This window comes from Enhydra lutris, unplaced genomic scaffold (genome assembly GCF_002288905.1).
Source record: "Enhydra lutris kenyoni isolate GAN:26980312 unplaced genomic scaffold, ASM228890v2 scaffoldscaffold31, whole genome shotgun sequence".
Taxonomy (NCBI): domain Eukaryota; kingdom Metazoa; phylum Chordata; class Mammalia; order Carnivora; family Mustelidae; genus Enhydra; species Enhydra lutris.
This window is the reverse complement of record NW_019154115.1, coordinates 17,823,963-17,850,305: the sequence shown is the minus strand read 5'-3', so window position 1 is coordinate 17,850,305 and position 26,343 is coordinate 17,823,963. Positions and strand designations below refer to the sequence as shown.

At 40.5% G+C, this 26,343-nt stretch overlaps 1 protein-coding gene across 2 annotated transcripts; it reads left to right on the top strand.

The window, feature by feature from the left end:
- Positions 1 to 2,299: 2,299 nt before the first annotated feature.
- Positions 2,300 to 25,842, top strand: LOC111153333 (mitochondrial methionyl-tRNA formyltransferase). Of its 2 annotated transcripts, XM_022512306.1 has the most exons (9): positions 2,300 to 2,545; positions 5,348 to 5,557; positions 7,900 to 8,022; positions 9,486 to 9,588; positions 10,959 to 11,034; positions 16,517 to 16,608; positions 22,949 to 23,027; positions 23,897 to 23,979; positions 25,408 to 25,842. In XM_022512306.1, exons 1-9 carry the CDS (start codon positions 2,325 to 2,327, stop codon positions 25,603 to 25,605), a joined length of 1,185 nt encoding a protein of 394 aa, XP_022368014.1. In that variant the 5' UTR covers positions 2,300 to 2,324; the 3' UTR covers positions 25,606 to 25,842. The 2 variants fall into 2 exon arrangements, with proteins under 2 accessions (XP_022368014.1, XP_022368015.1); XM_022512307.1 differs by lacking the exon at positions 5,348 to 5,557 and having other exon boundaries at positions 2,322 to 2,545.
- Positions 25,843 to 26,343: the final 501 nt, after the last annotated feature.

Genomic DNA, 26,343 nt, shown 5'->3' with positions numbered 1-26,343 from the left:
AGTAGGCCCTTACACTTTATAGTAGCTCCAGCAATGGATTTTCCTGGGCTTGGGAGTAGACTTCCTCATACATTCCTAACTTACTACCATGAGTTTCCAAAATATTTCCATTTTAGTGTCCTGGGAAAACTTCAGCTGTTACAATAATATCATGTTCAGTTTTTTAAAAAAAGAAGTGTGCTGCAAATCAAAGACCATCCCCTAGAAAATAAGATGTCAGTGGCAGGAGACAACCCTTTGGAGGAAAGGAAACAGATTGGCTTTGGCTCCTCAGACAAAGCAATTGCTGCACGATTGGCAAAGGGCCCTGCGAGCAGCTCCAGCAGTTCTGGGGAGTTGGGCTAGTTGTGGAGACCCTCGGACTGCTGAAAATAAATCAAATGTAGTATAATACAGGCTAACTCAAGGAGCGAAATGACATAAACACAAACGTAAAGAGTCACACTTTAGACAGTGGCCAGATTCTAGGGTGGAAACTCAAATGACTGTTTGGGTTGCATTTATAAGTTGTGTTGTATGGAAAATTACCATTTTCAAATATTTTAGAATCAGGGATGCCTGGGTGGTTCAGTCGGTTAAGTGTCTGCCTTCAGCTCAGGTCATGATCCCAGCGTCCTAGGATGGAGCCCTGTGTCGGGCTCCGTACTCAGTAGGGAGTCTGCTTCTCTCTCTCCCTCTCCCTCTGTGTGTGCTCTCTGTCTCTCTCAAATAAATAAATAAAATATTTAAAATAAATAAACAAATATGTTAGAATCCTATTCCACTTACTACAGAAGATATTGGAACAAAACTTGATTGGAAGCATGGAAGGTCCGAGGTCTCATCTGCTCCTCTTCCTATATGATTAGATGAGCAGAAGCACTGAAAATACAGTCTCTCACTTCCTCCTTGCCTCTCTCTTTTCAACACACAGGTGAATTTGTCAATGTCGATGCATAATCAGACAGCTTGCTTGAATAATTCCAAATTGTGTGAGAAGCAGTAGTTCCCACGGAGCATTAAGGAGGCACCGCATGGAGAAACACATTAAATTCATCCAGGCAAGAGCTCGAGGCTTCTGGGAAGATATCTGAACTTGGCATTGAAGAATGGATGTCATTAAGGTAAGTGATATGAGGAAGGCAGTCTAGAAAGAACTGCAAGCAGGGGTGCCTGGGAGGCTCAGTGGGTTAAGCATCTGACTCTGGTTTCGGCTCAGGTCATGATCTCTGGGTGTTGGGATCAAGCTGTGCCCATGTCAGGCCCTGTGATGGGCTCAGAGTCTGCTTGAGATTCTCTCTCTCCTTCTACCCCACCCCCTGTTCATGTGTTCTCTCTCTAATATAAAAATAAATACATCTTTAAAATAAAAAAAAAAAAAGAAAGAACAACAAGCAAAGGCACAGAAGCAGGGATGGGCAGAGCTCATAATTTGGGAAGAAGGACTGATCCAGGGCCACGGGGGTCTAAGACTGTGTGATGGGGAAATGTGGTTAAGAGTAAGAATAGAAAGGAAATCCAGTCTCCACTCTATAGCCATACACAAGATGTGTGATCATACACGAGAGGGCCACTGTATGGGCCTCTGGAATGCAGAATCCAAGCACTAAATTTCCTTACAGTTCTTCTGGGGCAGCTTCCCTTGCTTTTTCCCCCTGAAAATTTCCCCTATGGTAACCCTTTGTGTGGGAGGGAAACCACAGGGGCAAGAGTGGGGCCTTAGATTCATCAGAATGACTGCAAGCAAGTAACTGAGCCTCAGTTTCCTCTAGTGCAAAATGGGGACTTCGACTTGCCTAGTACATGAGGATTGCCATGAAGACCAAATGGTAAGGATCACAGACTTTGGAGCAACATGAACTAGGTGTCAGGAGCTTAGGTAGGTAATCCCCTTCACTTCATTGAGCCTCGGATTCTCTTCAGTAAAATGGCTGTGATAATATCTACTTTGCATGCTTGATATGAGGATTAACCGAAATAATGGATATAAAATGCCTAGCCAAAGCAAGGCATACAGTAAATACTCGGTAAATATTATCATAACTACGTAATAAATGAGATTTCACTGTCTGAAAACACAGGATTTGCTCCCAAAAGAGTTCTTTTGGGGAGATTGGTTAAATCGTGCAAACAAATGCAATAAAATCACGGGGACGCTAGAGCCAGCCAATTCCTACAGGAGCTCCAACACAGGTGGGACACGCGTCCAACCACACAGGTTTCTCCTCCAGTCGCCAGCAGACCCCGCCCATCAGCCCTCCTTTCCGGCCCCGCCCCTCCGGCCGAGCACGCGCACCGTCTTCTAGCCCGACGCGCCTGCGCAGGATAGGCCGTCCCCGGAGGTGATGAGGGTGCTAGTCCAGCGCTGCTGGGGGCCCTGGCCCGTGTGTGGCTGTCCCGGCGGTAGGCCGAGCCCCCAGTGGCGAGCGCTGGCAGGGCTTGGAGGGTCCCCTGGCGGGGAGGATGGCCGGGGCGTCCGAGTCCGCGAGAAGCCGCCCTGGCGGGTGCTCTTCTTCGGCACGGACCAGTTCGCCCGAGAGGCGCTGCGGTCGTTGCACGCCGCCAGGTACCGGGGCCGGGGCTTGGGGGGCCCGGCTGCCGAAGGCGCTGATGCCGACCCTCTGCAGCCGGCCACGAGGGTTTGCACTCCTCGCAGGGAAGGCAGCAGGGTCGGAAATGTCTGGGCCCAGAACCCGGCGTCTCCGGTCTGGGCGCAGATCCCCGCGTCTCCGGGCGCCCGAAAGGTGCACGGGGCGCGCCTGGTCCCTCCTGTCTACACTCCCGCTCCCGGCTGTCTCTCGGTTCTCCAAGCGCTGCCGGGCGCCGCGTGGTGCCAAGCCGGCGCTAGTAGCTTTGCACACATCTCCTCTGTCCTCTGCCCGCACCTCCGTGCCCAATTTGTGTGTGAGGAAACCGGAGTTCAGAGAGGTTAAGCGATTGCCCAAGGTCATCATCTGAGCATGTCGGGCCTTGCCGGGGTCTTTGTCTGACTTGAAGTCCTGCCCTTTCCACTTCCTCCATCTACCTTCTGTTCATTAATTTGTACCCTCCAATCCTTTGGGCTTCTTACCAGGCACAGGCACACCCATGTTTCACTTCTCCGCTCCTCATCTCCTCCCTGTATACAACGGGACCCTGTTTTCTGGGGCTGAAATGAGGACACAGTCCAAAAACAACTGTTTTCAGGTGAATAAATTTATAAATCACAACTCTTAGGTATACATTTAGTATTTCTACAATTTAATAAATGCCTTTTACTGGGGGAAAAAAACTGAAATCCAGCCTGTTCTGAAAGTCCATTATCTATGGTGGCTGGACCCAACTGTACTGCTCTGCCTGCCTTCCCTCAGCCTCCATTTGTTATTTTCCCACAGCCTTTTTTCCTGATGCACCCCCAACACTACTTGTCATCTCCATCAAGTCTTCCCTACAGATTCTTTTATTTTTTTTATTTTTTACTATTAACCTATAATGTATTATTTATTTCAGGGGTACAGGTCTGTGAATCATCAGTCTTACACAGTTCACAGCAGTTGCCACAGCATATACTATCCCCAATGTCCATCACCCAGCCACCCCATCCCTCCCACCCGCTCCCCTCCAGCATCCCTCAGTTTGTTTCCTGAGATTAAGAGTCTCTTATGGTTTGTCTTCTTCTCTGGTTTCCTCTTGTTTCATTTTTTCCCTCTCTTCCCCTATGATCCTCTGTCTTGTTTCTCAAATTCCTCATATCAGTGAGATCATATGATAATTGTCTTTCTCTAATTGACTTATTTTGCTCAGCCTACTACCCTCTAGTTCCATTCACGTCGTTGCAAATGGCAACATAATATTTGATGGCAGCATTATGTTCCATTGTATTTATATACCACATCTTTATCCATTCATCTGTTGATGGACATCTTAGCTCTTTCCATAGTTTGGCTGTTGTGGACATTGCTGCTATAAACATTTTCCCTGCAGATTCTTCACAGCAGCCCCTCCTACTGACAACCCCATTAATCCCCTCGTATCATATTCCTCCCTCCACCACTCTGCTCTGCGCGCACACCCTGAAACAGTCCCTTCACACGTTCCTTTTGCACATCCTCATGATGTACTCTCCACACACTGCTTTCTCTAGATTGTCTCCAGAATCTCATGGCACGTGTCCCGACCTTTCTGCTGGTGCTTCGCTTGGCGGGTCCATTACTCATGTGCTCTGTCTTTAGGGCCTCCTATATACTCCTTTTCTCCTAACTCCTCAACACATGATGCAATACCTGGTAAATAGACTAACACCCCTGGGCACTGGACTACAATGCAGCAGGTAAAAAGAAAGATGTAGTACTACATGTACTGCCGTGGAATGATGTCCATGGGATATCTTTTGTTTTTTTTAATGTATTTATTGGATCGAGGGGTGCCTGGGGGGCTCATTCGGTTAAGTGGCTGCCTTTGGTTCAGGTCATGATCTCAGGGTCCTGGGATCGAGCCCCACGTCGTTCTCCCTGCTCAGCAGGAATTCTGCTTCTCCCTCTGTCCTGTGCCCCTGCTCCCTGTTTGCCCCACATGTGCCCTTTCTCTGTCTCTCTCTCTCCAAATAAAATCTTTAAAGGTTAATAAAAGTATTTATTGTTTGGCTAACACATGATTGTGGTATAAAATTCAAAAGGTTCAAAGGAGGGGCTCCTGGGTGGCTCAGTGGGTTAAAGCCTCTGCCTCCGGCTCAGGTCATGATCCCAGGGTCCTGGGATCGAGCCCCGCATCGGGCTCTCTGCTCGGTGGGGAGCCTGCTTCCTCCTCTCTCTCTCTGCTTGCCTCTCTGCCTACTTGTGATTTCTGTCAAATAAATAAATAAAATATTTTTAAAAAAAGGTTCAAAGGATATACAGTGAAAAGTCAGTTCCCTCCACCTCTGTCTCCCATTTCCACTTCCTCTCTTCAGAGACAGCCACTGTTTTCAGTTTCTTATTCTAGAAATGTTTGTTGGATATACAAGCAAATGTATATTTAACCCGTTTTTTAAAAAAGACTCACGTAATAGTAATACAGTGTTGTTAAGAGGGAAAAACAAAATGCAGAGCAGTATATATAATACCCTATTTGTGTAAAATATCTATACTGTATATGTTTTTGTATGCACAGGAAATTTCTAGAACCCTGCTATCCAAACAGTAGTCATTAGCCACATATGGCTCTTTAAATTACAAATAATTAAAATTAAATAAAAAACAAAAACTCAGTCTCTCAGTTGTACTAGTTTTAAGCATTTACCCTTAAATGTTTCATGAATTTAACTATAGAAGTACTATGGAAGTATGTGAAGTAGTTTAACTTTGAGTCATTGTCTTAACACTCACAATTTCTTCCAATCTTTCCAACTTAGGGAAAACAAAGAGGAAGAGTTAATCGAAAAATTGGAGGTGGTCACAGTGCCCTCCCCATCCCCAAAAGGACTACCAGTGAAGCAATATGCTGTCCAGTCTCAGCTTCCAGTGTATGAGTGGCCAGATGTGGGATCTGGAGAGTATGATGTCGGAGTGGTAGCTTCATTTGGCCGACTTTTGAGTGAGGCTCTTATTCTTAAATTTCCCTAGTGAGTTTTTGTTTTTGTTCTTGTTTTTAAAGGAGATACAGTATAGGAGGCTTTTGGTCTTTATATACGGACCTGGAACGGGGCGCCTGGGTGGCTCAGTGGGTTAAAGCCTCTGCCTTCGGCTCAGGTCATGATCCCAGTTTCCTGGGATCGAGCCCCACATCGGGCTTTCTGCTCAGCGAGGAGCCTGCTTCCTCCTCTCTCTCTCTCTCTCTGCCTGCCTCTCTGCCTACCTGTGATCTCTGTCAAATAAGTAAATAAATAATCTTAAAAAAAAAAATGTATACGGACCTGGAATCTAAAGTGCAATGATTTGAATTCTAATTCTGCTTTCTTTACTGTTTTCTCTTAAGATAAAAAATTTTGTTAGTGTCATGAATTGTTGAAATGTGTGATGCTCTTGATCTCTGGGGTCTCTCACCCACCCTCATTTAAATTCCATGTAGATGCTGGCAGTTCCCAGATGTGTCCCTCCAGTTCACATCTCTCCCTGAACTCCAGGCCACTGATACCTAGTGTCTGATAGGCACCTTACATATAAGATGTCCTAAACTACATTCCTGAACTTTTGCCCAACAGCTCCTCCTCCCCAAGTCTTCATCTCCGTCAATGGCAACTCCACTCTTCTGGGTGTTCAGACTGAAACCTTTCAGGGACTGGTGATTCCTTCTCTCACACCACACACCCAATCCATGAGGAAATCCTATTGGCTCTGCCTTTGAATTCTAGATAGAATTCACCTATCGCTCTGCAGTAACCGCCTCCCTCTATCCACCCCCCCCCCCACCCCCAGTGTCTGCTGTCCTTGGCCTTCTCAGTCTTTTACTAGCCCAGCAGCCAGAGTGATCCATTTAAAGCAGAGGTTGGATCATGTCACTGTGCTCAGCATTCTCTGGTGTTTTTCCATCTCACTCAGAAGTCGTCAAGAGTCTGGGCCTGTGAGGACCTACCTACTGGGTTTGGTCCCCTCCTGGCTTTCTGGCTTCGTCTCCTCATGTTATTCCTCATGTTCATTCCACTCCAGCCACACTAGCAGTTTTGCTGTTCCTTGAACTTGCTGAACACTTACCTTCTTCAAGATACTTACTGTTCCCTCTGCCTGGAATGTCTGCATGGCTTACTCCCTTACCTCCTCACGTCTTTGTTCAAGTGTCTTCTTATTGGTAAAACTTTCTGTGACCCCTGTTAAAACTGTCATCTCCCACCCAGTACTCCTACCCCTTCTCTGCTTTATTTTCCTCCATAGCCCTTAGAACCATCTGACAAACTTTTTACACAGTTTTGTGTTGTTTGTCTCCTGCTCTTGGCATGTAAGCTTGCTGAGGGCAGAATTTTTCCTCCTTTGGTTCAGCGTTGCTTGTATCCCCAGCACATGGACTGTGCTCAGTAAATATTTCTTGGGTGAATCAAATGGGGCTGAACAGTGGAATTTTGAATCTAAGACTTTCGTGTACACGCACTTCCGAGTGCGTATTCCTGCAGTGGAGACATCGTCAAACATCAGCTTACCTAGTAAATGATTGAAGTTGCTCATCACTGGGCACTAGGTGTGTTGGGATAAAGAGCAAAGATGAATAGATTGTTGGATGGGGATTCAAGAAACTTGTTCTAGGCATTCTGTATGCAGACCAAATGAAACAGGGTAATTGGACTAAACTGTATATTCACACTGTCCATGAGACGCACAGGGGGGTTTGAGTGCTTCTCCTATAGTATAAAAGCTATTTTTTGCTTTTATTTAAAAACTCCCAAGGGCACCTGGCTTGCTTAGTTGGTGGAGCTTGTGATTCTCGATCTTGGGTTTATGGGTTTGAGCCCCATGCTGGGTGTGGAGATTACTTTAAAAATAAAATCTTTAAAAACTCCCAGACATCACAGACTGTTGTGGAACATCTTTGGGACAGTGAATAGTTTTCTTGTTCTGTTTTTATTTGATTTTATTTATTTTTTAAAATATTATTTATTCATTTGGAAGACACAGAGAGCACAAACAGAGGAGAGGCAGAGGGAGAGGGTAAAGCAGACTCCTAGCTGAGCTGGGAGCCCAACATGGGGCTCGATCCCAGGACCTGGAGATCGTGACCTGAGCCAAAGGCAGACGCTTAACCATCTGAGCCACCCAGGTGCCCCTCTTGTTCTGTTTTTAACTGAGTTTCATTGATCTCTTATGGTAAGAGAGTAAACTTAATCTCTGGCTCCCTTTACAGGTGGTATAAGACTAGATTCAAGTTTGTTGTCCAAACTTTCTGGGGAAGTATAGTGATAAAAAGTCGCATATTTGGGTAGCAGGAACTAAATGGTAAAGCCCACTTGCTCACCAATTTCTGCCTTTTCTGACTCAGTGGCATATTGAATGTCCATCCCAGTTGCCTCCCGAGGTGGCGTGGTCCAGCCCCTATAATCCACACCGTGCTTCACGGAGACACAGTTACTGGAGTGACGATTATGCAAATTAAACCTAAAAGGTAGGAGATATTTTCTTTTCTCTAGACTTTGTGGTTTTGAATGTTGATGTCAGTCTTTTCGAAGAGGACATGGAAGTGGATGAATGGATGGTGCTAATTCTTCTGACTCCACAGTGCCTTCCCTTTCTGTCTTTTCCTGGTTTGTGACATAAACTATATGTGGTTTGGTGTTACATAGTGTCTCCTTAAGTTCTTGTGAAATGTTTACCTTGTTAACTGAAATAAATTGTATTATTGATAGCTGGGTTTCTGTGAAAAACATTGTATAAATGAGAGATGGATTTTTGGATACGAGTTGTAATGAATCTTGGTTTTGCTGGCCTTGGTTTCTATGGTCAAAAATTTTTGGAACCTGAAGTAAGACCACATTGTATGCCAATGTGTAATATAGTTATCTTAAACATTTTTAATTTTTTAAATCCTACTATAGTCTAAAACAGGATTATATTAAGCCTCTATCTGTTATCACCTAATGTCCCCATAGAAAATAATTCACAGCTTCAGAAGAACAACTGCATACCCGGGATTTGCTTTAACTTACTTGAGAAAACAAGAAAGGCAGATGAAATGAATTGCAAAACTTTAATAATTCTAAACTCTGGATGATGTTATTTGGGGATTCAAGAGACTATTCACACTGTTTTGTGGATGTTTGTAATTTTTGATAGTAAGCATTTTATTATAGGTTGAAAATAGAATTAACAACCACAAAGTTATTTAAAATGAAGCATATTTCTAATAAAAGCTGAGAGCCAGTATTTACAGAGCTTGATGTAAAATATAAGACTGTGGGAATGCATATACACTTGTATCAACTTATAATCACCAATGATTATAATCTAGGCAAAACTCTTGTCCTTTGAGAAGAGATATGTAGAAAGAAATTATGAATTTCTTTTTTTTTTAAGATTTTAAAAAATTTATTTATTTGACAGAGAGAGAGAGAGAGATCACAAGTAGGCAGAGAGGCAGACAGAGAGAGAGTGGGAAGCAGGCTCCCTGCTGAGCAGAGAGCCCAATGCGGGGCTCAATCCCAGGACTCTGAGATCATCACCTGCGCTGAAGGCAGAGGCTTAACCCATTGAGCCACCCAGGCACCCACATTATGAATTTCTTAATGGTACTTCCTTGGAAAATAAATTTTTTGCTCTGTGTCTTCATTGTATAAATAGAAACTTTTTAAATACTCTTAATTACTAAAGGTGGAATTATTTGCAACTGCAATTAAATCCCTGATATTCAATTTTGTACTTTTTTCGTTTAGGAAAAATAGATATAAAATCTGAGTATAGGCCAGATTTTGCATTCCCTTCTTTCAAACTGATGTTTCTCTTTTGCTAATGGCTGCCAGTCAAGTCCACAGCCAGGGTTAAACTATCCTTGCAGTATGTAAACACTCACGTAGATAAACCTATTGATCGGAAGAAATAGTAATGTTGTTATTTGCTTTTGATTTTTGGTAGGTTTGATGTCGGCCCAATTCTCAAACAGGAAACGGTTCCTGTGCCACCTAAGAGCACTGCCAAGGAACTGGAGGCAGTGCTGTCAAGACTGGGGGCCAACATGGTACGGTTCTCTGATATCCCACTGCTTCATTTCCTAGGTCTCCTAACTGTCAGTGATGCAAAGAACACTTCTGGGATGCGTCATTTTCATCTTTTTGTTTGTTTCTTTCTTTCTTTCTTTTTTTTTTAAGATTGTATTTATTTATTTATTTGACACAGAGAGAGAGAGATCACAAGTAGGCAGAGCAGCAGGCAGAAAGAGAGGGGGAAGCAGGCTCCCCGCTGAGCAGAGAGCCCGATGCAGTCCTCGATCCCAGGACCCTGAGATCATAACCTGAGCCGAAGGCAGAGGCTTAACCCACTGAGCCACCCAGGCGCCCCAGCTTTTTTGTTTCTTTTAACCAATTTCTCTCCCTGCTTCCTAACATCAAGGTTGGCATTTCTCATGTGAGTCTTTGGGAAATGTACAGAGTGGTACTTAATACAGACTCTTCTGAAACACGTGAGCTTCTGTGGCCCCCCGCATTCCATTGACGCCATTAGAAGCTCCTTCCCGGTTTCAGCCTCCGGCTCCTAGACTCACCTGGCACCCCTGTCAGACTGGCCAACAGCCATTCCCCTCAGTGACCATGCATTCCTCTCCCTTCTGTGCCTGCACTGCGGTCATCGCCTCCATAGTACTGGAGTTCTGCTGATGCCCCCGCTCTAAATGAGCTCTCTGGCTTTGTATAGCTCGAATCTGCATACAGTAGGTCAGAGTGAATGCTTCATGGCCAAATCAATGATTTTCATCTGAACTAGTTAATTTTCTGTAGAGGATAGTTTTTCCCCGACCGTCTAGACGGTGCTTCCTAATCCAGGCACTCACCAGAGAAATGGTGTTGCAATAGTGGCTCGTTTTTTAAGGACTGGCTCGTGTGCTGGGACTATTCTGGATCCTCCTTAGACTTATTTTCTTACTTTCCCAACCAACCTTTGAGGCAGCTGATACTGTCATCCGCTGAAGGCCACACGGTCAAAGAACTTTTCCACAATGTCACAAGAGTAGGTGGTGGAATTGGGATTTGATCCCAGGACTGTGTGACTCCAGAGTACATTCTTCTTTGAGGCTCCATTGCCTTCCCTCCTAGGGCTCAGAGTGTGGATTCCTGAGCACACACTGTTCTGACAAGAAAAGCTTGCATAGCTGGTAGAACTCGGCATTCTCTGGAAGCACTTCATTGCTCTGTCCTCGGAGAGAGCACCATCTCCATCTAGACTCCATTGAGGAGCCCTGTGTGGTCATGGCCTCAGGCAGTTTCCTGCCCTACCTTGCCACACAGCTCCTTCAAAGCTTTCGGTAATGTCATGTACTGAATTGTAATGTATTTCTGCTTTTGTTCTTTTCATCTTGAATATGTTGTTCTCCCCCCACCCCTTTTTTTTTTCCAGCTTATTTCAGTTTTGAAAAATTTGCCTGAGAGTTTGAGCAATGGAAGACAGCAGCCAACTGAGGGAGTGACATATGGTAAGTGAAGGTTACAGAGACCCCAAACTCCTCCACGGGGTTTTTGTCTGTCATGATAGCACCTGAACGCTCTGACTTCAATGGGACATTGCCCTTGATTTTGACTAAAGAGTGAGTGCCCACTTGTATGTCTCTTTCCAAAGAATGGCAAGTTATAGTCTCCATTTTCCTCTTAACATGTAGTCTCTTGAAGGATTGGAAATGTTTTCTCTATTCTTTGTATTGAAAAGTACCAGAGAGAGAAGTTAAATGATGATGAATACCAGGGCACCTGGGTGGCAGTCAGTTAAGCATCCGACTCGTGGTTTTGGCTCAGGGTCATGAGCTTGAACCTGATATCAGGCTCTGCTCAGTGAGGAGTCAGCCTAAGACTCTAAGTCAGCCTAAGACTCTCTCTTCCTCTCCCTTTGCCCCTCCTGCACTCTCTCTAAAATAAGTTAATAAATCTTTGATTAAAAAAAATGATGAATACCTGTTTAACCCAGACTCAGTAATTCTTAATATTTGAGCATATTTTCTTTCACTATATATGTGTATGTGTTTATTTAGTATATATTTTAAAATTTCTGCTTAATCCTTTGGAAGTATGCATCATAACCTTTCATTCCTAAATATTTGAACATGCATCTTTTTTTTTTTTTTTTAAGATTTTTATTTATTTATTTGTCAGAGGGAAAGGGAGAGAGAGAGAAAGAGCACAAGCAGGGGGAGCAGCAGGCAGAGGGAGAAGCAGACTCCCTCTTGAGCAAGGAACCCAATGTGGGACTTGATCACAGGACCCTGAGATCATGACCCAAGCCAAAGGCAGACACTTGACCGACGGAGCCACCCAGGCATCCCTCAACATGCATCTCTTAAGAGAAATGAATAGTTCCGTAATAGCATTTAATGTCCAGTACATAAATGTTCCTAATTGTCTAAAAATACATTTTTTTAGCTGGATAGTTTTTCAGAGTAGTATGTAATTATAATTTGTTGGTGTATCTCTTTAATCTAGATTAATTCCTCCATTATTTTTCCCCCTCCATGTCATTGACTTTTTTTTTAAGTTTTTTTTTTTTTTTTAAAGATTTTATTTATTTATTTGAGAGAGAGGCAGTGAGAGAGGGCATGAGCGAGGAGAAGGTCAGAGGGAGAAGCAGACTCCCCGTGGAGGTGGGAGCCTGATGTGGGATTCGATCCCGGGACTCCGGGATCATGACCTGAGCCAAAAGCAGTCATACAACCATCTGAGCCACCCAGACGTCCCCATGTCATTGACTTTTTAAAGATAATAGGCTAGTTGTCTGTTTCCTTCCAGTGTTGTTTAACTTATTTTTCTAGACTTCATATTTCTTCTGCATTGGAAATTCTAAAGGCTTGGTTAGACTTAGGCTTGACGTTTTTGGAAAGAATATTTCATAGATGTTGTTGTGTTCCAGTGGTACTTGTTTCAGTTTGTTTTTAATTTTAAGGATTGCTTTTTATTTTTATTTATGATTTATTTCTTGAACATATAAAACATTTACGTGATTCAGAAGTTAAAATTGTTTAAGGGTGCCTGGGTGGCTGGCTCAGTGGGTTAAGCCTCTGCCTTCAGCTCAGGTCGTGATCTCAGGGTCCTGGGATCAAGCGCTGCATCAGGCTCTCTGCTCAGCGAGGAGCCTGCTTCCCCCTCTCTCTCTCTGCCTGCTTCTCTGTCTGCTTGTGATCTCTCTCTCTGTCAAATAAAATAAAATCTTTAGAAAAAAAATTGTTTAAAAGGATATGTTAGAGTGCCACCTCTCTCTGCTCTAGTCTTTGGATGTCACATCAGTGAGTGATAATACCAGGTTGCATCAAGGTTGGTGAAGTTCAGTTTGACCACTTGGTTGAGTCCAGTGTAAAGATTTGTTTTTCCCTTTGCAGTTGGCAGGTAATCTGTGGGGTGATGCTTTGGCACCATGCAAATAATCCTGTTCTCTAACAACCTTTCATGTAATGATTTTGGCATGGGTTGGTGCTTCTTCCCTGAATGAATTATTTCATTAGGGATTGTGAAATGGTGATTTTCCAATTCCTTTTACCTTTAATATTTGGCATTATTCTATGAAGAAGAGCTTTTCCTCATTAATTGAAGATGAATCCTAGTTCATTCTAAAATGGCAAGATCAATGTTTAATTCTTTCTCTACCAATTTTTAGAGTAAGAAATTAGTGCCCACAGTCACTTTCAATTATGGTGGCAACTAAGTTTTTTTTGTTTGTTTGTTTTTAAAGATTTTTTATTTATTTATTTGACAGACAGAGATCACAAGTAGGCAGAGAGAGAGGGGGCAGCAGGCTCCCTGCCAAGCAGAGAGCCCGATTCGGGGCTCGATCCCAGGACTCTGGGATCATGACCTGAGCCGAAGGCAGAGGCTTTAACCCACTGAGCCACCCAGGGGCCCCGGCAACTGAGTTTTTAAAATTATGATTTGACTCATGGATTTTCACTTACTGTGTTTTACAGTTAATTACATCTATAATTCTTTGTCCTGTTCAAGTCATCCCAAATTTAGCCAGTGGGAGCCCCCTAAAGTTGGGTCCTGCATCCTTTTGACAACCTTAACTAGTTTTTAAGTGCTTCCTTGCTTTCTTTTATAAGATGCCCAGACTCATCTTTTTTTTTTTTTTTTTTAAGATTTTATTTATTTATTTGGCAGACAGTGATCACAAGTAGGCAGAGAGACAGGCAGAGAGAGAGGAGGAAGCAGGCTCCTTGCTGAGCAAAGAGCCCGATGCGGGGCTCAATCCCAGGACCCTGAGATCATGACCTGAGCCAAAGGCAGCGGCTTAACCCACTGAGCCACCCAGGCGCCCCAAGGCATTATATTTTTTTAACATTTTAAAGATAATATTTGAGTTCATACCATTATTGATTCAAATATATATGTGTGTGTGTATACACACACACACACACACATTTATTTATTTATTTAAGATTTTATTTGACAGATCAAGGGGAGGAGCAGAGGGAGAGGGACAAGCAGACTCCATGCTGAATGTGGATCCCAATATGGTGCTCAATCCGGCAACTCTGAGATCATGACCTGAGCTGAAATCAAGGTCAGACACTCAACTGACTGAGCCACACAGGCACCCCCGATTCAAATTTTGAATTTCAGGGTTTTTCTTATATTTTCTTTTAAACTGAATATCTTTTCAAAAGTTAATACTGACCTATTTATTTAATTGGTAGGCATAAAATAGTTTCAGAATTACAACACCAGTGTTATTACAAACAGTAAAATTATTGAGTAATATTTTATATTCCTCTGCAGGTTTTTTTGGTCCATAGAATATATCCTTCTAATAGTGTGTAGTCAGAGTGCTATGTCCAAAACTTACTGGAGATGATGATTATTTTTTCCATTTCATTACCTAGTTTGACACATAGTTAGATTTATTTGTTTTAGTTTGTTTTCAATTTTCAGAGTTGTTTTTCTCTTTATGATTAAATTTCATTTTTAAATCATATAAACCATCTCTATGATTAAAAAATTTAAGCTATTTGAAAAAGTATACTCAAGAGAAGTCTCACTTCCATCCCTAGCTCCTCCTCGAGTGACTATTTTATGAATTTCTGATTTAGATGTCCAGTTGTTTTCCTTTTATCAAAATAAGCAAATACCACGTATTTTTAAATTGATTTTTCCTGAGGCACCTGGGTGGCTCAGTCAGGTAAGCGTCTGCCTTCAGCTCAGGTCATGATCTCAGGGTCCTGGGATCGAGTCCGTCATCAGACTCGCTGCTCAGTGGGGAGCCCGCTTCTCCTTCTACCTCTGCCTACTGCTCTACCTACTTGTGGTCTCTCTCTCTCTCTCTGGTAAATAAGTAAATAAAATCTTTAAATAAATAAATAAATTGATTTTTCCTTTATTATTTCACAAAAGGTGGCATAAAATATATACTCTTTTGTACTTTTGGTTTTTTTGTTTGTTTGGTTGGTTGATTGGTTTTTTTACTTAACCTTGTACCCTGGAAATCCTTTCCTGTCAATAAGAAGGTTCCTTTTTATGGCAGTATAATTCTCACTTATATGGCTGTATCATAATTTATTCAACAGATTCCCTATTGATGGACATTTTGATTGTTTCCAAACTTTTGCTATTGCAAAGAATGCCATTATAAATAACTTGAAGCTAGTGGCGCCTGTGTGGCTCAGTGTGTTAGAGCCTCTGCCTTCAGCTCGGGTCATGATCCCTGGGTCCTGGGATCAAGCCTCGCATCGGGCTCTCTGCTTGGTGGGGAGCCTGCTTCCCCCTCTCTCTCTGCCTGCCCCTCTGCCTACTTGTGATCTCTGTCTGACTTGTGATCTCTGTCTATGAAATAAATAAAATCTTTCAAAAAAAATAAATAAATAAATAAATAAATAAATAACTTGAAGCTTATGTTACTTCCAAAGCCAGTAGATAAGAAATTGCATCCCGGAGTAGTTTTAATTTACATTACTCCTGTGAGTGAGGTTGAGGATCTTTTTGTATGTTTAAAGACTACTTGCATTTATTTTTTCTAGGAAGAGACATCTTGTACCCATTTTTCTATCACATTTTTGGTCTTTTCTTCTCAGTTTTTAGGAGTACTTTATATGATAGATATAAATAAATCCACATAATAGATATAAAGTAGTCCTGGATATGATATTATTATATTAAGATTATGTTACATAGATATATATATATTTTTAGATTAACTTGTAATTATAAACCTAATATTTGTTATAAATAGATCTAAAATATTGTGATGAAAATTACAAATACTTTCAGGTTTTGTTGTTGTTGTTGTGTTGTTGTTTTTTTAAGTAATCTTTACACTCAATGTGGGGCTCGAACTTGAAAACCTGAGATTGAGAGTCACGTGCTCTACCAACTGAGCCAGCCAGGTGCCCCCATCATTTGTTTTTAGACTCGATTTATGACCTTTCTTTTTGCCATACGAAAGTTTATTTTTATTAAAAGCTTATTTTTATGTATTCATATTTGTCATTTAATTGCTTCTGGATTTTGAGTCATTGTTAGAAGGGCTTTTTCCGCTCCCAGGTTACAAAGAAATTCACCCAGTTTTCTTTCGTATCTGTGTGATTGATTTATTTTTACTTTTATGGAAAATTTCAAATATACTCAAATTATGGAAAATTTCAAATATTCTCAAAAGTTGAGAAAGTAATAAAAGTTCACTTCTCTCAGTCAGCATCAATAGTTGCCATTTCAGGCGCACCCGGGGTCGCTCAGTCTGTTAAGCGGCTGCCTTCGGCTCCGGTCATGATCCCAGGGTCCTGAGATTGAGCCCCACATCAGGCTCCCTACTCAGCGAGAGCCTGCTTCTCCCTCTCCCTCTGCCTCTCCCCTGCTTATGTGCTCTCTCTATCTCTCTCTTTCTCCCTCTCAAATAATTAAAGGAATTCTTAAAAAAAAAAAAAAATAGTTATCAGTTCATGGACATAGAACCTGATATTTATTCCTGCTCTTGGCTTTATCTTGTAGCCCCTAAGATTTCTGCTGGTACCAGATGTATAAAGTGGGAGGAACAAACTTCAGAGCAGATATTCAGACTTTATCGTGCCATTGGAACTATAGTAAGTTGGAAGTCAGATTGCAGTTTTACCTAATTGTCTGTGTATGTGATTCATTTTCAGAATACTTTTATTTAGGAATGAATTGCAAACTAAACCTAAAGAATCCTGAAATTCATTTTATTCTTAAAACTTTTAATCTGATAAAAGATATATAACATAAACCATTTTAACAATTTTTAAGCATGTAAATCAGTAGCATTCGTGATTTAAGTGTATAAATCAGTAGCATATCATTGTGCAACCATTGCCACCATCCATCTCCAGAACTTTCTAATCATCCCAGACTGAAACTCTGTACCTACTGAACACTAATTCCCCCATCTCCCCTTCCCACAGTCACTGGTAACCACTATATACTTCCTGTCTCTTAGAATTTGCTTATTCTAGGCACCTCATATAAGTGGAATCATATTTGTCCTTTCGTGTCTGGCTTATTTAGCATCACGTCCTTAAGGTTCATCCATGCTGTACCATGTATCAGAATGTCATTCCTCTTTAAGGAAAACATTCTGTTGTATGTGTATGCCACATTTTGTTTATCCCTTCATCAGTCAGCAGAGGTTTGGGTTGTTTCCCACTTTTGGCTGTTGTGAATAATGCTGCTGTGAACATTGGTGTACAAATATGTTCGAGTCCTTGCTTTCAAAAATTCTTGTGTGTGTATGAAATTCATTTTTTAAATATTCTTTAAACTTCAAATTTTTATATGGACCTTAAAATTCGCAAAGGACTTTTGAATATATATTCATATATATGTGTATATATGTGTGTGTGTGTGTATGTATGTGTGTGTGTGTGTGTGTGTGTGTGTGTGTGTGTGTATATATATATATATATATATATATATATATATATATGAACTTCAGGGTGCCCCATCACAAAATAATGAATCTAAATCTTCTAACATCTAATCCAATGCTTTTCCCAGTATGTCTTTCTGCCTATAGCCAGTTTTTTACAACTGAATTCTTAAATCTTCAATTTCTACAGATGGTGCACAAAGTGGAGTTGAAACTGTAACTTTTTTATTAAATAGTTCTTTATTTATACTTACAGTATTTATTACATACTTATTAAAATATGTGGGGTGCCTGGCTGGCTCATTTGGTGGAGCATATATATCTTGATCTCTGGGTTGTAAGTTCAAGCCCCACATTGAGGGTGTAGAGATTACTTAAAATCTTTTTTAAAAATTAAAAAAAATACTTATTAAAAGACCCGAGTTAAATTCTTAGTTCTTTGACAAATGTATCAGGTTTTTCCCCCTTCATTTTGGTAGCCTCTTGTGTTGTTTGAACTTGGGGCCTACCAAGTGTGGGGTTTTTAATGAGCCACCTGTTATTTTATTTTATTTTATTTTATTTATGTCTTTTTCTTCAAAGATTTTATTTATTTATTTGACAGACAGAGATCACAAGTAGGCGGAGAGAGAGGGGGAAGCAGGCTCCCTGCTGAGCAGAGAGCCCATTGCAGGGCTTCATCCCAGGACCCTGGGATCATGACCTGAGCTGAAGGCAGAGGCTTTAACCCACTAAGCCACCCAGGCACTCCTGGGCCACCTGTTATTAACATTGATTAAGATGGAGACCTGCCACTGAATACTTCTAGCATGCCAAGTTCTTCAGTGAGGATCACGGCCTTATGTGTGGGTATCATCTGATTTTAAGTTGATGAAATTGAGGCTTAAAGTAAAGAATGGATGGCACTGAATATTGCTCAACCATTGCCAGTTAGTGAGAGGCAGGTTTTGAACCAGATCTGTCTGACTTCAAACCCAGTACTTTCCCCACCGCAACAGAAGGCATAAGGAAAGGAACATGGACTTTAGAGCCAGGCAGAGCTGGGCTCCACCTTGTCTCTGCCACTTATTATTTAACCTCTGAGCTTTAGTTTGTTCATCTGGTAATTAGGGCTGATATAATGTTTATAAAGCATCTAGTATAGTATCTGGAGTAGGTACTCATTAAATGTTATCTGCTATTATTCATGCATTCATTAAACAATTTTTTTTAAAGATTTTATTTGTCAGAGAGACAGAGAAAGCACAAGCAGGGGGAGCAGCAGGCAGAGGGAGAAGTAGGCTCCCTGCTGAGCAAGGAGCCTGATGCTGGACTAATCCCTGGACCCTAGGATCATGACCTGAGCCGAAGACAGATGCTTAACTGACTGAGCCACCCAGATGTCCCTAAACAAAATATTTTTTGAAAGCTGACTATGTGTCAGGCATTGTATTAGGTACCAGAGATAAAGAAGATGTGAGAAAACAGAAACAAATAAGCAAATAAATAAAAAATCAGATAGTGTGATAAGTTCTTTGGTGAAAATTAAAAGAGGAAAATGTGATAGACTAACTGAAGGTTATTTTAGATTCGGTAGATGGAAAAGGCACGTCTAAACTGACATTTAAGTTTAGATCTGAAAGACAGTATGGAGCCATGAATCATGCTGCGATTAGGAAAATGGCATTCTAGGCAAGGGAGCAGCTAGTACAAAACCTAAGGTAGGCTAAACAAGATAAAGACTTCACAAGAAAAGAAAGCCAAAATCCATATCCTTAATGAATATAGCAGTGAAAATTCTCAGCAGAATTAGCAAACTAAATTAAACAACATATAAAAAAGGATTGTATACTATGACCAAGTAGGATTTATATGAGGAATGCAAGGTTGAATCAACATACAGAAACAACCCATGTAATATACCATATAATAAAGGGCAAAAGCCACAGAATTTACTCAATAGATGCAGAAAAAGCACTTGACAAAATCCAACACCCTTTCATGATAAAAATGTACAACAGACTAAGAAGGGAACTTCCTCAACCTGACAAAAACCCACAGCTAACATCATATTTAATGGTGAAAGCCTGAAAGCTTTCCACCTAAGATCAGGAACAAGACAAAGATGTCCACTCTCACCACTTCTATTTAGCATTGTGCTGGAGGTTCTAGCTAGGGCTATTAGGCAAGAAAAAAGAAACAATACAGAATCAGACTGCAAAGGAGTAAGTAAAACTCCATGTGCAGATGACATGATCTTATATATAGAAAATCATCAAGAATCTAAAAGAAACCTTAGAGTTAATAAGCAGTAAAGAAGATGTAAGTAAATGGAAGGACCTTGTTGTTCTTGGGTTGGAAGACTTAATATTGTTAAGATGGCACTGTTCCCCAAATTGATCCACAGATTCACACAATTCCTATAAAAATCCCAGTTGATGTCTTCGCAGAAATTGACAAGCTGATCCTGAAATTCATATGGCATCCCAAGAGACCCAGAATTGCCAAAAAATCTTGAAAAAGAAGGACAAAGTTAAAGAACTCACCTTTCCTAATTTCAAAATTTACTACAAAGTTACAGTAATGAAGACAGTGGGATACTGACATAAGGATAGACCTGTTTTTCAATGGAATAGAATTGAGAGCCGAGAAATAAACCTTCATGTTTATTGTCAATCGATTTTTGATAGTGGTACCAATATAGTTTGATGGGGAAAGAATAATCTTTTTAACACATGGTGCTTGGACAGTTGGGTATCCACAATAAAAAAGAAATGAATTTGGATTCCTACCTCACAAACTCCTAATGGATCAGAGACCTAAATATAAGAGCTAAAATGATGAGACTCTTGGAAGAAAACTTAAGAGTAAATCTTCATGACCTTGAATTAGGCAGTGGTTCTTAGATATGTTGCCTACAGCCTAAGCATCCAAACTAAAAATGGAGAAATTAGACATGAAAATTAACAACTGTTGGGACTTCAAAGAACACTATGAAGAATACAAAGAGACAACCTATAGAGTGGAAGAAAATATTTGCAAATCATGTATCTGATAATAGTCCAGTATCTATATAAGGATCTCTTCCAACTGTACAACAAAAAGACAAACGTGATTAGAAAATGGGCAAAGCTTCTAAATAGATAACTTCTTCCAAGAAGATCTATAAATAGCCACTAAACACATGAAAAGATGTCATTTTCATTAGTCATTAGGGAAATGCAGATCAAAACTGTACAGAGATACCACTTCACACCCACTAGGATTGTTATAAATTTAAAAAAACAGGCAATAGGCACACCTGGGCGTCTCAGTGGATTAAGCCTCTGCCTTCAGCTCAGGTCATGAGCATGGGGCTCTCTGCTCAGCAGGGAGCCTGCCTCTCTGCCTACTTGTGATCTCTGTCAAATAAATAAAATCTTTAAAAAGACAAAACAGGCAATAACAAGTGTTGACAGGGATGTGGAGAAATTTGGAACTCTCATACATTTCTGGGGTGGGAATGTAAACTGGTACAGCAGCTATGAAAAAATTGTTTGACAGTTCCTTAAAAGTTAAAGTTGCTGTTTGGTTCAGTTGGTAGAGTGTGTAACTCTTGATCTTGGGGTTGTGAGTTCAAGCCCCACGTTGGGTATAGAGATTACTTAAAAATAAAATCTTGGGGCACCTGGGTGGCTTAGTCATTCGGCGTCTGCCTTTGGCTCAGGTCATGATCCCAGGGTCCTGGGTTCCTGCCCCACATCAGGCTCCCTGCTCCTTGGGAAGCCTTCTTCTCCCTTTCCCACTCCCTCTGCTTGTGTTCCCTCTCTCACTGTGTCTCTGTCAAATAAATAAAATCTCTAAAAAAAAAAAAAAAAGTTTCAAAAATAAAGTCTTAAAAAAGTTAAACACAGTTCCATTACCATATAATGATCGTTATCTTTTGCAGTTCACCTTTCCTCTCCATCAAGAAAAAGCTTGGGCCATAACAGAATGAGCACTTACGAACCAGAAGGTGAAATTTGATTCCTAGAGCTGCCATTTACTAACCAAGAGCAAAACCCGCTATTTTCTCTGGGTTTCTGCTTTTTTACCTCTAAAACAGGGTTAATCACCATGTCCACAGCTGCCAAGATCAAAGGAGCTAAGCCTTGTGAATTAAATCCATGCAAACATATGATTTTGAAATCTTTGAAACAATCTAACTCTTCTGAAAATTAAATGACCTCTTTAGGGGAGGTGATAAAGAGAGCATTGAGCTGAGAATGAGAAAACCTAGATTCTGGTCCTAGGCTCTAGCTGTGTCTAAACTTGGGAAAATAGCTACATTTCTCTGGGCCTCACTTTCCTTGTCTGTGAAATAGAGGATTGAGCTACAGTCTGAAGATACATGTATTTACTTCAGAAATTTGAGAGAACTTATTTCCCGCTACATGTTAATTTTTATTAGTCTGAAATCAAAATGTGACGAAAGTGTCACTTCACATTGTGGGGCAGGGTGAGATGGATTGTCCAGTAAATAGGGTTGGGACAACTGAACTGGTTAGCCATTAGAGGGTAACCAAATCCTGAGGCCCTCAAATCCTGACTTTCAAAGTCAAAATAATGATCAAAAAAAGAAAAATGGATCAAGCATTTAAATGCAAAGATGTGAAACCACAAAGAACTAAGGGAAAAGCACTGTTGAATAATTTTATAATATTTAATAATCTTAAAGTGTAAGGGTAACCCTTTTTAAGCATGATGTGAATTACTGGAGCCATGAGAGAAAAAACTGGCTAATATTACTTCATAAAAATAAAACTTATGCACAGGAAAAAAATTACTATACCCAAGATTAAAAGTCCATATACTGGGAAGAATTGCTATTAATAGTAGCAAGAAATTGAAAATAATTGAAATGTCCATCATAAAGGTATTGGTTGCATAAATTATGATATAGTCATGATGGGAGTACTGTGCCACAGATAGAGAGGAAATAGACATGCATACGCTGATGAAAGTTGCCCGTGCTTCAGTGTCAGGTAAAAAACTTCCTTGTAAGAGTATGTTCTAGATTTTTGTAATATTTGCAGGAAAGAAATAAAGGATATACCAATCAAATTGTTAACAGTGGTTACTTCTGGTGTTGAGAGTATAGAATAATTTCTAAATTAAAAAAAATTTTTTTTAAGTTTTATTAATTTAAGTATCTTTACACCCAACATGGGACTCGGACTCAAAACCCTGAGTTCAGGAGTTACAAGCTCTTCCAACTGAGCCAGCCAGGCACGCCTACTTTCTAAGTTTTTAAAATATAATTGCTGTAATGCTTGCATTTCTTACAATGAACATAAATTTAAATTAGAAATATCAATAAAGATATAAACATTGGTTTTTAAAATAGTGTTTAAGGTCTTATCAGTCTTGGAGACTGTTGTAGAGGGTACACAGCTATGTACTGTATCATAAGATTTAGAGACTCAGTTACCAATTCTTCTGTAACTGGGAGAGTCAGACCAGATTAATGCAAAATAGTAGTTGAAAAGGATTTGGGGGTTGAGTGTATTCCATTATCATACCTTCTTTAATTTTATTTGCAGATTCCGTTGCAGACTCTCTGGATGGATAATACCGTTAAACTTCTGGATTTGGTAGAAGTTAATAGTTCAGTCCTCACTGGTACTAACTTTTGAATAGCTGATGTGGAAAACATTTTCACTGTAGTCCATTTGAAAATGTGACTGTTTTACCATAGGTCACATTTACTAAAAATAAGGATTCTTTTAGTTTGTGTCAGTTCAGTAATGATAATGCTTTACATTCATTTATTGTCTTACTCTTTGCAATGTCCATTCTCATGTATTTTTTCATTGGTCGTCCTAAGAATGTGGGAAGTAGGCAAAGCAGTCTTACTATCCCATTTTAAGCTCTGTGATTTCCTACACTAAGGTTTTCAGGGAGTGCAGAATGACTTGGTCAGTTTCATTCTGCTGAATATCATAATGAAAATCCCTGGGCAACTCAGGGAGAATCCTAGGCCAGGGTGTAGCATTTTGTGACACAGTCCATTCTAAGACCCATTAGTGCCCTCCCAATATGGTGGACTGAAGGAGTGGGAGCCACAGAGGGAGGTGGTCCAGCTCAGAGGGAGTTGGGAGTTCCTCAGGAATCTAAGAATGGGATTTGCTGGATCATGGATGGAAGGGTCAGCTTGGATCGTAAGCTTCCTGTATACCTCTCCACTGGTAGCTAGTTATCTCCCTCAAATGGTCAAAACTTCTAAATTTGACATTTTTCAGTTGATCTTTGGGAGACTGGGTAAAGGTCTGATAAGTTCCTATGTGTATGGAAAGCTTCCCTTTGGGTTTGAGATGCACTAGAGCACCATGGCTCCATTGTAAGTTTGGATTACGGAGTCAGGGTGTCAGCAGGTATGCCCTCTGGTATTAGTATTCCCTTCTAGGATGTTTTTTTATTTTTAAGCACCATGAAGTTGCATAATTATTTATTCTCTCTCATGTCCTTCTCCCCTCCCCCCAATTCTTTAGATCCAAAATTAAGAGGACAACCTGTTACTCCAGGATCAGTAGTATACCACAAACAGTCACAAATACTGCTGGTTTGTTGCAAGGTACATTCGCCTTTAGCTTTAAATTATACTTGTTCTACTGAGTTTATGGTTTATCATTTTTAGTTAAGACTTCACTCAACTGTTTAATCCATCAGAGTGAGCCAATGGACAGTTTAATTTTTCTTAAGAAATAGTAAGAGTTGCTAGTATAATTTTTGAAAGTGATGAAGTCTTACCAAGGCATTATTACTGAAAGAAGATTCAGTAAGTTTAGTGCTCTTTTATTTATTTATTTATTTATTTATTTATTTTTAAAGATTTTATTTATTTATTTGACAGACAGAGATCACAAGTAGGCAGAGGCAGGCAGAGAGAGAGACAGAGAAGCAGGCTCCCTGCCGAGCAGAGAGCCCGATGTGAGGTTCGATCCCAGGACCCTGGGATCATGACCTGAGCCGAAGGCAGAGGCTTTAACCCACTGAGCCACCCAGGCGCCCCAAGTTTAGTGCTCTTTTAAAAGAAACTTGTATATTCTCAGCAGTCCAATTTAATTAACAAGTTCTTGTTAGTAACTAACAAGTCTTATTTAACTAGCAACTCACCTTGTTCATATGGTGATCACAGAAGATAGCCATAGTAGAGTATCTAGCTGAACTACTACAGTGCAGGTATCTTACTTGCTTTTACTGTTCAATAGTGGTTAAAGAGGAGATTTCTTAACCTATTTAAAATGACTTTCGAACCATTATTATGTTATGATTTTATGGCCTGAGAGACGTTCCACATTTCTTCGATTTCCTGGTATTTTCCTTCATATGGTATCGATGTGCCACGTTTCCTGCTCAAGAGGCCAAGTTCACAATGTATGATAGGGTGATCTGACCTACACAGACTGTAGATCCACAGCTCCCCCATCAGCCTCTCTTTATCTTGCTTATTCTCGAATGGCGTAGGGTGGATATGTTTGCTGTTGTCTGGGTCTTTATAGGTCTGTCCTGCAAACCTTCAGTTTGCTGTCATAGAAGGAGCTGGGGTTGTCTGAACATGTGAGTTTAAATCCCACGAGTTATGTCGCCTTGGACAAATCGCGCACTTCCCTGGGCATCAGTTTTCTCTTAAATCAGTTTCCGCTGGGGATGATATTGGATCTGCCTACTTTTAGAGCAGTTATATTTTTGATGACCAGTCATAGTAAGATACGTGGACATATTCTGAAAACTGTGAAGTACCATGCCAAGATGACACACTTCTTTATTCTGCCCCCTTTATATTTAAATAGGTTTAATTTATACAGGTCTGTACATTTGTTATCACTCGATAGTAAGTTTAGAGTCAAAGAATCATATATGTTACTTAGTGCAGTGCTATCTGCAGCTAGGCATTTGGTAAAGATTTGCGGGTTTGTTTTCAGGCTAAAAGTTGTATTAGCTAAAATTTACCTCCAGTTTTGCCACCATCCCCTGTTTACTGTTTGTCTTTTGCCCTTAGGATGGCTGGATTGGTGTTCGATCAGTGATGCTCAAGAAAACACTAACAGCTACTGATTTCTACAATGGGTATCTGCACCCCTGTTACCAGAAAGATTCCCAACCTCAGCCAAGGCAATGCAGATTTCAGACTCTCAGACTTCCAATAAAGAAGAAACAGGGAAAAAAAATTGTTGCTATGCAACAGTGCATTAAGTAGTTAGGAAGTAGATGGATAAGAACCTACTACATATTTGTAATTTATTAAAAGCCTTATTTACAAGGAATTACCTTGACTATCAAAGAAGATGACACTGTTGGAGGGAAAGGAAGGAAGATTATTGTCAAAAGATGAATTACTTCACTTCCCATTTTTTGTTTAACAGTAGTTAAAACCACTTTTTCTATTTGAATAACAAAAAGAGCTTTAAATAAAACTTTTATTTATAATGTGAAACTCAAGGAGATTTTCTCTTTCCCTAAAAGCAAATACAACTAACTAGTAATTAGTGTGTATGTGTGTGTGTATAGAGACATACCCCTACTGAATAGTTTCTTTTAAAAAAGTGCATCTCTGAAATTTTTTAGATCATATGTCCCCATTGATTAAGCTATCATTTCAGCAGTATTTAATCTACATTTCTGATTTTCAGTAAGCAGTAAAGTCAGCTCTCTAAATTTACCATCCAGTTCTCATAAAGTAGTAAATATACATAATATTTAATCATCTCTGTCACATGAATCTGTACTATAAATTCATGGTTTACATCTAGGTTTTCTTTTTAAGATTTTATTTATTTATTTGACAGAGAGAGAGAGAGAGATCACAAGTAGACAGAGAAGCAGACAGAGAGAGAGGGAAGCAGGCTCCCTGCTGAGCAGAGAGCCCGATGTGGGGCTCGATCCCAGGACCCTGAGATCATGACCTGAGCTCAAGGAAGAGGCTTAACCCACTCAG